This window comes from Metarhizium brunneum, chromosome 5, assembly GCF_013426205.1.
Source record: "Metarhizium brunneum chromosome 5, complete sequence".
Classification (NCBI taxonomy): Eukaryota; Fungi; Ascomycota; class Sordariomycetes; order Hypocreales; family Clavicipitaceae; genus Metarhizium; species Metarhizium brunneum.
Genome location: NC_089426.1, coordinates 2,105,977 through 2,117,282, shown reverse-complemented (window position 1 = coordinate 2,117,282; position 11,306 = coordinate 2,105,977). Strand labels below are relative to the sequence as shown.

Sequence of the window (11,306 nt, the reverse complement as noted above, 5' to 3'; positions counted from 1 at the left end):
GTACAATCGACTTTTTTTGAGGAACACATCCTTGGACATCAATCCTCAGAGAATAGAGCAATTGTGAAACGACCTAACCGCGGCTCAACTAGATTAGCCCTGAAATTCTTTAGCCCTTGTCCACTCTAGCGCATGGAGTACGGCAGGCAAAGCAACGGGGGCTGAAAACGGAACACAAAGGTAATAACAAGACTTACCATCTTGTCGTTTCCCACTCCAAAATCCAAACGCAACAAATCTTGAGTCGCTCACGAACACTGGATGTGCCTAATAGTCTATATTTTTCGAGGTCCTTTACCGGCAACATGCTGGCAAACCACCATGGGAAGACAGCTGGGTCGCTTGGACACTCTCCATATATGCCAAACATTCGAGCCGTTAACCACGGAACACTTTGTCCACGCATGCGAGATACAAAAGCCGTGGCATAACTCATTAGATTCTGCGTCGACATCGCTTGTAGATCTGACGCTGTCATCGGGATTGGAGGGATGCCTGTTGGTTCAGTCTCTGGCCTGGTCTCGTCCGAGTCTTCTTCGGTAGAACTGTCTACCCCGGCGGAGAGATCACTGTTCAAAACGGTAGCATCAGCATTCCTAGTTGCTGCAACAGCTTCAGAAGCTTCAACAGCCTCCTCCTCTTCTAACGACATATCGTCGACACGTTCGGTTTTTGCAATTGTGTACCCATCAAGCTCTCCATGCCGCAAAACCTTGAATCTAGTTAAACCGACGGTTTCGATCAAACTGCGACCATCGGGATAGAATTCAGCGTTGATGATTCGCAAGAGTGTACCTAGTTCGTAAAAATGGGTGTCATCAGCGTCTCGGGGACGTTTTGGTAAGACCATGCCAAAGGTCCTATTTCCTTCCAATACCCGCCGAAGCATCAATCGGTACCTAGGCTCGAAGATGTGGAGGAAGGTAGGCATAGATGGAAATGCAAGCGTGCAGACAAACAATGGTAAGTCGAGGTCTTGGTGCCGCGCAGCGATATCTGACGCGACATCTTTGTCTCGAACCGCCTTTTCATCGGGCCAAAATAGCTCAATTAGCCGAGTAATGGATTCATTCGATGGGCATAGATCGGGATTTAGTAGCGGGTTGATAGCTAGCGTGCAACGGCAAATGGGACACCGGTGCGAATGGTCCAATGTCCGATGTAGGCACGAGCGACAGAAAGTGTGTCCACAGCCCGTTGTGAATGGGTCGTGAAACAACGCATAGCATACTTGGCAATCTACCTCATTGCGAGTAATAGTTTGCAGATGATTCAAAGATTTGACATCGAAATCTGAGAAATCTTCCCGAGAGCCCTTCGGCGGAACGTCCTCATAGGTGACTTCGGCATCGGCTAACAACCCTCCTTCTGCGGCCAAAGACCATGTCGCCACCAGCCGGCCACCTGGAATTATCCGAGGAGCATGGCTGTTATCATTCATCGAAGGCATGCCAGCAACACCCCACGGATCTCGAAAGCCTATACTTGTTGAGAGGTTTGCCTGTGTCGCAGCTCGCTGACCTCGATGAATTTCTTCTTCTATGAGCTGGCTAATTTTGTTGAGAACTACATCGAGTCCGCAATCACTCAGGGCATGTTCCTTGGAGCAATCGTCGAAAGGACACATGAAGCCTCGAAGTCGATCCGGAATAGCGGGATACGTGATACTAGTTCGCACATGGGTTGCGGGAACGCATGCTCTGCATAAACTTCGGCCACAGGGTAGGGTTATGGCATTTTTGAACGGCCTCGAACAATGCCGGCATTGGAAGAGGCGGACGATATCTCGTATTTGCTGTTGTTTAAGCTCTCGATTCCGGTATCTACCATCTTCATCCTCCTGTCGTTGGTCATGGAAGTCCGGCAAGTTTTCATGTACATCTTTGTGTTGTGCGGACATATTCCCCCGCGTCTCGCTATATGTAATGTTATGCCCTTCGTTATTCGCGCCTTCTGATTGTCGAACATGACTCCCGAGGTCCTGGGTATGTTCTGGATTCCCATCGGCTCGAGTCTCAGCCGGTGAAGTTGGAGGACGTGATGTCATGAGCATTAGAATTGGTGCACGCAGCTAAACAGAGAGATGTGTCGCTTAAGTGCTGGAGATATGGTCTCAGTGGTCGTCGTCAGCCAGGACTGAGCCTTACTGTCGGCTAGAGGGATCTGAGAATTGACGTCTTGAGAAAGTCGGAGTCTCCAGGCATCGGCAGGTAGGGTTTCGACCGATGAATATACCCGCCTGTGCACAACGCCGCCACTCGAGGATAGTCCGACAAGGCTGCTAGTCAGAGGATGCAGACACCTATATAACAACTTGGGTTGAGCGGTTTTGAAACGAAAGAAGCAAGGTTGCGCACCGATCGCGCAAGACTTATGGCCACGACTACAAGAGAGAAAAATAGGCACTAGGAAGGCGAGGAAGCGGAAATAGATAAAAATGATAGTGTTCTCCGTTTGAGCTCTTGGTGTCCTCTCTTGTAGATGAGTAAGGCTGAGAGTTGGACAGACAATATGCCTGCCGAAGTTCACCTCATATCATCGAGATCCGACTTCCTCAGGTGGTAAAACACGATATCTCCACAATAACGGGCCAGATTCCAAGCCGGCAGGTGATGTTGGAAGATGGAGAGATAATGTGACTGGCCGAGCTGAAGGGAAGGGGAAATACCGTTGACGTAGGACCCGACTGTTACGGGGGTGGAAAGTCATCGTCATGCATGGGGTGCGCCGACGGTGTCGACTGCAAGCGAAGAGTGGCCTCCAGTGCCCGGCGTTCTCCCGACCGCTGCTTTGCGCCGGGGGCCCTTGGGTTTTGATGACGCTCCGACTTTGGCTATGGCGTGAGGATGCATGGTTATATTCAGATTCTATATATCCAACTTAATGCGAAGCCGAGCAGTCAACGCTTCTATTAGATTGGAAAAGCAGGTAGTTCGCACCTTCCCACCAAGCCTATCCGAAGGCTTAGGCTACGTCATATGTCATGTCACACAAAGATGGGCAGGAACCAAGGGCTCGTCCACAAGGTGTTTTGCAACATTAAACATTATGCATGCACTCGTTCTTGATCTTGAATTTTAGTGCTCACGACGGTTCCAATACCTCACATCTTCAACGTCCTTACAGGACCTACATCATGACAGGCACATTCTCCTAATCGTCATTCTGGACCCTGAATAAATGTTAGCTGTCTCGGACAACCCATGGGCCCGCAGTGGGGGTGATTGATGGAATGACCTGTGATGGCCACGACTGGGCACGATCCGTGTACGAGACGTCAATCTCATCATCGCCGCTAGTCATGGGTTCCTCATCTTCGCGAACTTCTAGATTGGTGGCGGCATCCAATCCCTGTGGCCATACTACCTGTATCGCATGGAGAAGCATCATGTGTTTTCTCTGTTGCTCGCCAACGGTTCCTGGGGCGAAAAGTCATTGGCGTCATTTCTGAAGCGGTGGGTTGCACCAGTGGGCTACTTGCCTGGCCGTTGCAAGCCGATGATTTTGAGTTTCAATTCCTTACAAGACCAAGTATCGTTTGAAAGCCACATATTTAACTTACTTAATTTGGTGGACCCTCAGCCAATTCTCCAACGTTGCAAGTAGCATGTTGACCACTTAAGTCCGGTACCTGGAGATGTATCCCGTCGCACACTGCATTCGCCAAGTCTTGGATTGTGTGCAGCTCCGGAATAGGCTGTGAATCACAACCTGTACAATTTTCGCCTGTCTTGATATGTCGCGAGGCCACACTTGTAACTGGTCAGCTATACAGAGGCTAAAATATCAGCAATCGCCGGAAACGTGACCGCGGCCGTATTGACGGAAAGGGACTATTTGTCTGGTTGCTCAAGAAGAAGTGAGGGCTTATCACTGATTCGAGTCCGGCGTAGTCTGCAGAGCACCGATACATCGTATACATGCATACAATCCAATAAATCACAAAGATCGTGATATTGGTCGGATATTCGCTTTGATAGCCTGGCTGCTCCTATATTCCTCATGGTTCTCTTATAACCAAGCCATGCGGGTATCATGAACTTAAAGACACAATTAACTGATACAATACACAAAAAAAAAGGCAACATTAATATCCCCCATGGGCCTGGTCGCCATGTGGCCTATCGGATTCCGCCCCATCTTCCGCTCGATCTGTTCCACGTCAGCCTGCGACCAATATTGCCAAAGCAGAGGCAGCTGCAGAATAGCACGCTGAGCATCCACACCCCCGTTTCAACCGTTTCTTGCGTGGCTAAGCCACCCAATGCAAGGGGGTCGCTGTTAAAAGGATTTGAAGAATTACGGCTAGGCAATCCTGATGGCGCAGGCATTATCTCAGGATCAACACCGAGAAGGAGAATCGAGCCGGTCAAGCCAACTGCAGCAGACAGCACGAATCCAGGCTTACTGCGATCTATGAGCCACCATAAAAGGGGGTTGACCAATGCCAGTGTCGCTGACACTTGAAGGGTAGATACCCATGCTAGCTTGCGCTGGAAGGATTTGTCAGTACTCATTTTCAGAACGAGAAGCCGATGTCGGATTTTGGACTCACAATGGCAAAAATGATGCCAACAAATGCGCCAATAGCTCGCATTACTAAAGCCCAGTCCGTGCCCGGGCTAGCTCCTTTGTCAACAACACTGTCGTCGCCTTCGTTGCCAAAGGTGTCCTCCCACAGCTTGTCGAACCATGGCAGTAAGGAGCCCAATCCAATGCCAGCTACACCCCAGAAGGTGAGGTATTTCCAATTATTTCCGGGTTTTAGAATGCTGTCGTCAGGCATCGGGGGCAATTGGTTCTGCTCGTTGTGGAGACGCGTGACGAGGGCGCCGTAGCCCAAGCCGAGTACAAACAACAGCGTGCCACGAAGTGTGAGGGACGTAACGGAGCCAAGAGCGGAATGCGATACAGCCTGTTCAACCTGCGCATAGGGCCCAAAAGAAGATATTCGCCTGGGAACGTGGGAGCGGTCGCGCATCAGCTCGTAAGTCGCTTCGTCGATGCTGGGACGTCTGATAGGAGTACGTGCACCAGTCCCCCATGGCGTATCTGACTCATCGTAACCATTGAAGAGGCGATCTCTAGTGTTGGACGCTGCCTCTGAATATATTCCCATCAAGGTCGATGAAGTCAAATTCAGGAGGGACTGCGGGCGGCTGAGCGATGCTGTAGATTCGGACCGGTCAAAGCTTGGGTGCAAGAATCTCGAGCTTGAAAAGTCAAGGCCGGAACCAAAGCTATCCTGAGAAGGCTCATCGTGATCCGCAAGGTCATCGTCGGGGGGTGTCGCACTCGTGAAATTTAGGTTGAATGGTCGACGGGGAATCGGTCGCACAAGCTGGGGCTCGTCGTCGCTCATGGCTATTTGATACTCGGAAGCCCAATTGAAAACCGCTTCCAATTTCAAGGCACTGCGCAGAATGGCAAACTAATAGGTGTGGACTGCAAGGTGAGAGCGGGAAGATGGACGATGTTCGACCGTCGGCGGCGAAGAGGTCGAAGTGCCCCAAGCTGCTTGTCTCAAGGAAGTATGCGAGACTGGCTAGCCAGCATTAAGTATATGCAGGTCAGCGCAGGGTCTGCGGCGGCGCGAGTTGCACAATGTGACCACTGCAAGACTTTCACTGAAGATGGCCCAGTTGAAAACAGAGCTTAGCCGGAACGAAGGCCGGGCGAGCCAACAAGCTGTCAACTGGTGTCTCTCCTTTTTCTCTCGGCGAGGGTTGTTTCGGGCTCAGAAGGGCGATTTAAGTCGAGGGAGCAGTTGTAATTTGGCCTGTCGCTAATATGCTGAAAACTATACCAATACACCAAGATTAAAACCGAGGATAGAGCATTTTAGGAGGACTAGGAACAAGGGAGCGTTTAAAAGAACAGCCGGGGCTGCAGCAACACACGATGGGGAACGATTCTTGGTGGGAGGATGGAAGGAGGATGTTTCCGTCTTCTTTATGGGGCGACATGCGTTGGGGTGGTGGGGCGCTTCAGGGTGCATGTGGGATCATGAGGTTGTGGGCGGTGGGCGGCGCCTGGGGGCACCCGTACCGCTGTAGACAATTGATGTGCAGTCAGGCACAGAAGCGGCACTCAAAGGCAGCGCATCGACGGCACCAACGTGGCCTGGCCCGTGATTCGCCCGTAAGTCTGCATCAATATTCGCCTGTGGCGGGCGTCGACCACCCCGTCGGCCGCCGCGTCAAGTTGAGGGCGTCGAAGGCGTCGACTCTCGAGACAAGAGTCCAGCGTCAACTGGTCTTGAAGAGTCCTGGTCGGGGCTTTCACATGTTTGCAGTGGCGCCAATGTAACTGACCTACTGCAACCCCCCGCATCAAAATCTGTCTAGCATCTGTGCGCCAGACACATTTGACGCGCATCCCTGGCAGCGTTTGACTGTCCATGCGTGCTCGGTTATAATTGAGGTACCAGACTACTACTAGTACTCCGTACTTAAGTAGTTACGCAGTACTTGAGCAGGTCCTCCATGTGGCGCATCCAACATTTGAAGCCTGACCTCGCTCGCATCTGACGCCTGTTCTGCCGGCTTAATACGAAGCCAGCAGTCTACTGTACGGTCAACCTGATACGCAGCAGTTGCGCGCAGAGTGAAGCTTAATATTGCAAATCTTTCTGCCTAGACTACCTAGGTATGTACTTAAGTATGGAATGATCATTGTAAAGTACCAGACTACTTTGTTATTTGGACATGGATCCCGGTCAACATCTGCGCCAAGGAGCTTAGGGGACTTGGGGACGCAGCGAAAGCCAGCCGGGGCATTGCGGAGACGCCACGATTTAATAGGGCAGCACTTGGAATGCAAACTCCGTTGAGTCATTCTCCATCCTTTAGAGTGAACTTCGGTAGGTACTGTACCTACGTCTAAGTACCTGGCAGTCAACAAAGCAACTTGACATTTTGATGTTTCGACATTCGAGGAAGGAACCACTGACAAATCCCCACACCTTCACTGGACGGCTGCCGCAGGATCCCTCCGCAGCCCCTTCCCTCCCGTCCTCTTATCCCGCCCTCTTACCCCTCGCACCGGACCCTTTGATTCAACCGTTGACGAGGCGCAATACTCGACTCCCGGCCAGATGTCGAGAAACGCCCAGGCTGGCGACCCCTCCGACACTCCAGTAATGGTGTATTTGCGTCAGATCGACGTCGACTGCCCGGGACTGTTCATACTGGACGGCCACCAGAGCGGCCAGGAATGCCGTGCTTGTGACGACCCTTAACCGAGGCGCAGGCAACAGGCCATCCATCCCTCGATCTGTGGCGCTGGCCAGCCCGAGATCAGCAAGATTCGTGGGACTGTCCCGTCCATCCATCCATACTTCAACGGCGCGGGGCCGTCATTGATTTACTCAGGAAACTTGCCAGGCGGGTCCGTTTTCTACACTTTCAAACTACGTATTCTAGTTGTAGTAGTACTCGATCCAGCTGTCGTGTCACGCGCTGTACTTTGTGGCGTGCGTTGAAGCGGCATCATGCGACGCTGCTGTCATTATGGAATGAGCCTGCGAAACAACACGGATGACCGCATAATCGGCAAAGTGTCTGATGATTTGTGTGACGTGGGGCTTTCCCATGCAGTGCTCTACGACGTATTTATGCAATACCAAGTACGGAGGACATATTATTGCCATGCGAAAAACATGGAGACATGTCCAGCGCTCAATCACTTGGTGGCGTAATACAGCTCCATGTCGGCAATTTGCATGTCTGGTTCCTTCCCAGTCGGCAGCCCGGCTTCTTCTCGTGCTGGACTAGAGCTGGAGCTTCACCCAAACCCCGCACCAACTAACAGCCCAGTGGCGCTAGCGGCAGGGCACTGGGGGTTGCATAACATCGACATGGAACCCAGATGCACCAGAACCAGACACCAACTATTGGATTCCATGTTCTTAGTTCCCGACACCTGTGTAACATTGAAGCTCTCTCTAACCTCGGAGGACTGGAGGCAATCGACAGCTCGGCCCTGCCAACCTCACAGCTGCTTCCTCGGTGCCGACGCATCCTGCATCAATCAGCACAGCTTCACATATTCACACACCACCGCCCCCAAGTGGTCCCCCGTGCCGTATACCAGGGGGGAAAAAGGAAGAAAAAATGCTGCTCATCGGACTAACAGGCTCCATTGCAACGGGCAAATCAACCATCTCGTCGCTCCTCAAATCTGCGCCCTATGAGCTGCCCATTGTGGACGCCGACGTCCTCGCCCGCAAGGTGGTCGAGCCCGGCACAAGCGGCTACAACGCCATCGTCAAATACTTTGGCCCGACGACGCCGGATCTCCTGGTCGAGCCGTCGGACTCGATGCCGGAAAACGGCCCCGACGGCAAGGGGCGCCCGCTCAACCGTCCCGCCCTCGGGAAGCGCGTCTTTGGCGACAGCGAGCAGCTGCAGAGGGACCGCGCGGTGCTCAACGGCATCGTGCACCCGGCCGTGCGCAGGGAAATGTTCAAAACGGTCCTGGGGTGCTATCTCCGCGGCCACTGGGCGGTGGTGCTCGACATCCCGCTCCTGTTTGAGAGCGGGCTGGACCGCTTCTGCGGGGTGACGGTGGTGGTGGCCGTGTCGGATCCCGAGATCCAGATGAGGCGGCTCATGGAGAGGGACGCCCACCTGAGCAGGGAGGACGCGGAGAACCGGGTGCGCAGCCAGGCGGACGTGAGGGTCAAGGCGCGGAGGTGCGTTGAGCGAGGGCAGGGGAACGGCGTGGTTTTGTGGAATGACGGCTCCAGGGACGAGCTGGAGGCCAAGCTGGGCGAGGCCATGGAGAAGGTCAGGGAGAGCAGCCCGGAGTGGTGGTCGTGGGTGTTGCTGGGCTGTCCTCCGTTGGCTTTGGCTGCGGCTGCGTGGAGGATATGGGGGAACGTAAGGATAAATCGGCAATGGGAGGAATCACAGAGGGAAGCAAAGGCCAAGTTGTGAGTGAAATATACTCATCGGGATGTCTGGTGATGTGAGGGGATTGTGTCACAAAGGGGACGATTGGCCGCGAGAATGTAGTCGACGTATAGGGAAGCTACGAGGACGAGGTTCAAAGGCAGCAGTCTTGTATAAAGAATACCATGGTTAATGGTTTGCCATATATATTAACAAATAATGCAGCTACTCTTGCGATGTTTATACCCACCATTGCGGTTTGCCAAGCATCAAAGAACGGGGAGTTGCATCCTTGGCCCCGAGTTTGCCGCGAATGGAAAGCAAAGTATCAATCCTTTGCTTACAAAAGATAGTTGGGCCTTATTGGCCAATATCAAGAGTCGTTTGGACTTGCTATTGGAAGCCAGGTCTAAGCTTCAGACATTACTATCTATTACTTTTTGAGTCCCAATTCCTAGACATTATGCCGAAACTCACAAATCTCCTCTTTTATTCTTCAAGTTAACCTAACTAACTACATGATAGTCTAGCCAAGTTTCAGACCCCAGAGTCTTATAGTCTCATAGTCGGCCACTGATGGCAGCCGCATGAGGCCATCTAGGTAAGGCGGCCAAGTAATGAGGCAATAACAGCCCGTGATAGATCGCCATGGGTCTCGATTATATGCTGGAACTGCTCATCAACCCAAAGTAATTCAATATTGCACGCAGAATAAAGCACAACAAGCTCCTTCAAGTCGGGGGGTGCCGGCGTTTCGTAACAGTAATGCACCAAGGTTATAATATCGGCCAAGGTCTTGGTGCGCAGGTCAAGGTTGCATAGAATACGATGAATGGAATTGTAAGACAGGTCCATTAGATCGAAAATACCGTAGCAGTCGGCAAAAACGTATATTCGTGCGTGACAGAGTAAATCGCCAGCGTCGACGTCGCATCCCTCATTCCCCTGTTCAGGTTCGACCTCGTCCTCGTTCCCGCCGGTGGACTGGAGCGTAGTGAATAGTTTCCACAATTGTCCTCGGTTTGATGGCTCCTTGGGGCGTTCTTCTGCTGCATAATTCGTGAGACTATCTTCAGGCCAGGCACTTTCATCCCTCCCTTCTTCGTGTGGCCAATATTTGACGGTATCGTCGGGATTTTCACTTGCATATCCAGAGCTTTCCATCTCGTCCCCATCTTCAGCTCCCTCCTCCGGTACTGATTGTGTTGTTTTGGGCTCCTCCCTAGGAATATCATAGGAGCCCGTGTAGGCATATTGCCAGAAGCACACGAAAGTCTCTTCATCCACATTCTCCCAGTGCACTGTCTTTTCATTTCCTTCTTTGAAATCACCATTGACTAGTTTGTCGAGATAGTCAGATTGTCTGGCCACGATTGCAGAATGAATCGTGAACTTGCGCCTCTGAGGGCCAATAATGAACCGATAAGGCTTGGAACTAGCAATTCTATCGTATTATTATTAGTCAGACACACGAGCAGGTTCTAAAAGTCTCATTCAGAGACAGAAGAGTTACGTACGCTGAATACATTGCTAATCTTCTGTCTCTTTGAGGTTCTCTGATGTGGTGTGCATATTGGTCCCGGGGGTATCAAACGACTGGGAACGTATAGACGGGATTCAATGTGAGACTCGGGATGATTTAAATATTGTGAAAAAGGTTTAATTCTTCCGCGTTTGCAAATATCTGGGGTCGTCCTCGGTGACAAACGCGAGCATACGCATACGGGGGGCGGAGTAGAGCTTTTAGCAAGACCCGTTTGTCATTTGTGCAAACGGTTTACTATTCGGGTACGTAGAGCATACGATTCATGTGAATTGACCGGGCCCCGAGCAATTCAGTGATTCATCTTCACAGCTGAAGAGCGGGAAGACACCGTTTGGCATGCTAACGCTTGTTGTCCTATCCTCCACGAGATGACCTCGAGGGCACTGAACTATATGAATAGTTGCCAGGAGAAATTGGCTGCTTCTAGGCATGTCGCTGCGTAGATTTGTCTATGGCTGATGACGAAGAGAACCAGAGCGCAGGATTTTGGGGTCGCCTCGTTTCTCTAGATAGATATGTATCGAGTCTAGTCACTAGCATCCCGATATTCTGTCCTGACTTGTATGTTTTGCGAATCCAAGTACGGCAAGGCGGAGAGTTTTTTCATGAGGAGCCAACATTTTTCAGGCACAATCTCGGCCATGTGATGGAGATGGAGTCGGTTCAAGGTTGAGGCGGCGGGACCAAGATAGTGGCTTAGATTTTACATCTATCAACGTTCACCACCAGGGCAGACTTGGAAAGGTTGCATCAACTTACAACCCACAGTCTTCTTGGCGAGGCGTATTCTTTGTTCCATGATGTCTAGGCTGACTCTCTTTGTGACAAGGGCTCGGAAAGAGGGCTTGGAGCGATAAGGGGCTCAA

General features: G+C 51.6%; 4 protein-coding genes across 4 annotated transcripts; 1 reads left to right on the top strand and 3 right to left on the bottom strand.

Annotated features, from left to right (window-relative positions):
* Nucleotides 1-193: 193 nt before the first annotated feature.
* On the bottom strand, nt 194-2,047 carry Lonrf3 (LON peptidase N-terminal domain and RING finger protein 3; the record flags this gene model as incomplete). The annotated part of the gene is made up of 1 exon (XM_014686902.1): nt 194-2,047. The coding sequence occupies one exon, from the start codon at nt 2,045-2,047 to the stop codon at nt 194-196; it is 1,854 nt and encodes a 617-aa protein (XP_014542388.1).
* Nucleotides 2,048-4,121: 2,074 nt separating this feature from the next.
* Nucleotides 4,122-5,362, bottom strand: G6M90_00g087290 (uncharacterized protein; the record flags this gene model as incomplete). Its single annotated transcript, XM_014686903.1, has 2 exons — nt 4,122-4,493; nt 4,556-5,362. 2 exons carry the CDS (start codon nt 5,360-5,362, stop codon nt 4,122-4,124), a joined length of 1,179 nt encoding a protein of 392 aa, XP_014542389.1.
* A 2,752-nt stretch (nt 5,363-8,114) lies between these two features.
* On the top strand, nt 8,115-8,939 carry CAB5 (Dephospho-CoA kinase CAB5; the record flags this gene model as incomplete). The annotated part of the gene is made up of 1 exon (XM_014686904.1): nt 8,115-8,939. The coding sequence occupies one exon, from the start codon at nt 8,115-8,117 to the stop codon at nt 8,937-8,939; it is 825 nt and encodes a 274-aa protein (XP_014542390.1).
* A 552-nt stretch (nt 8,940-9,491) lies between these two features.
* G6M90_00g087270 (uncharacterized protein) lies at nt 9,492-10,422 on the bottom strand (the record flags this gene model as incomplete). Its single annotated transcript, XM_014686905.1, has 2 exons — nt 9,492-10,338; nt 10,412-10,422. The coding sequence occupies 2 exons, from the start codon at nt 10,420-10,422 to the stop codon at nt 9,492-9,494; spliced, it is 858 nt and encodes a 285-aa protein (XP_014542391.1).
* Nucleotides 10,423-11,306: the final 884 nt, after the last annotated feature.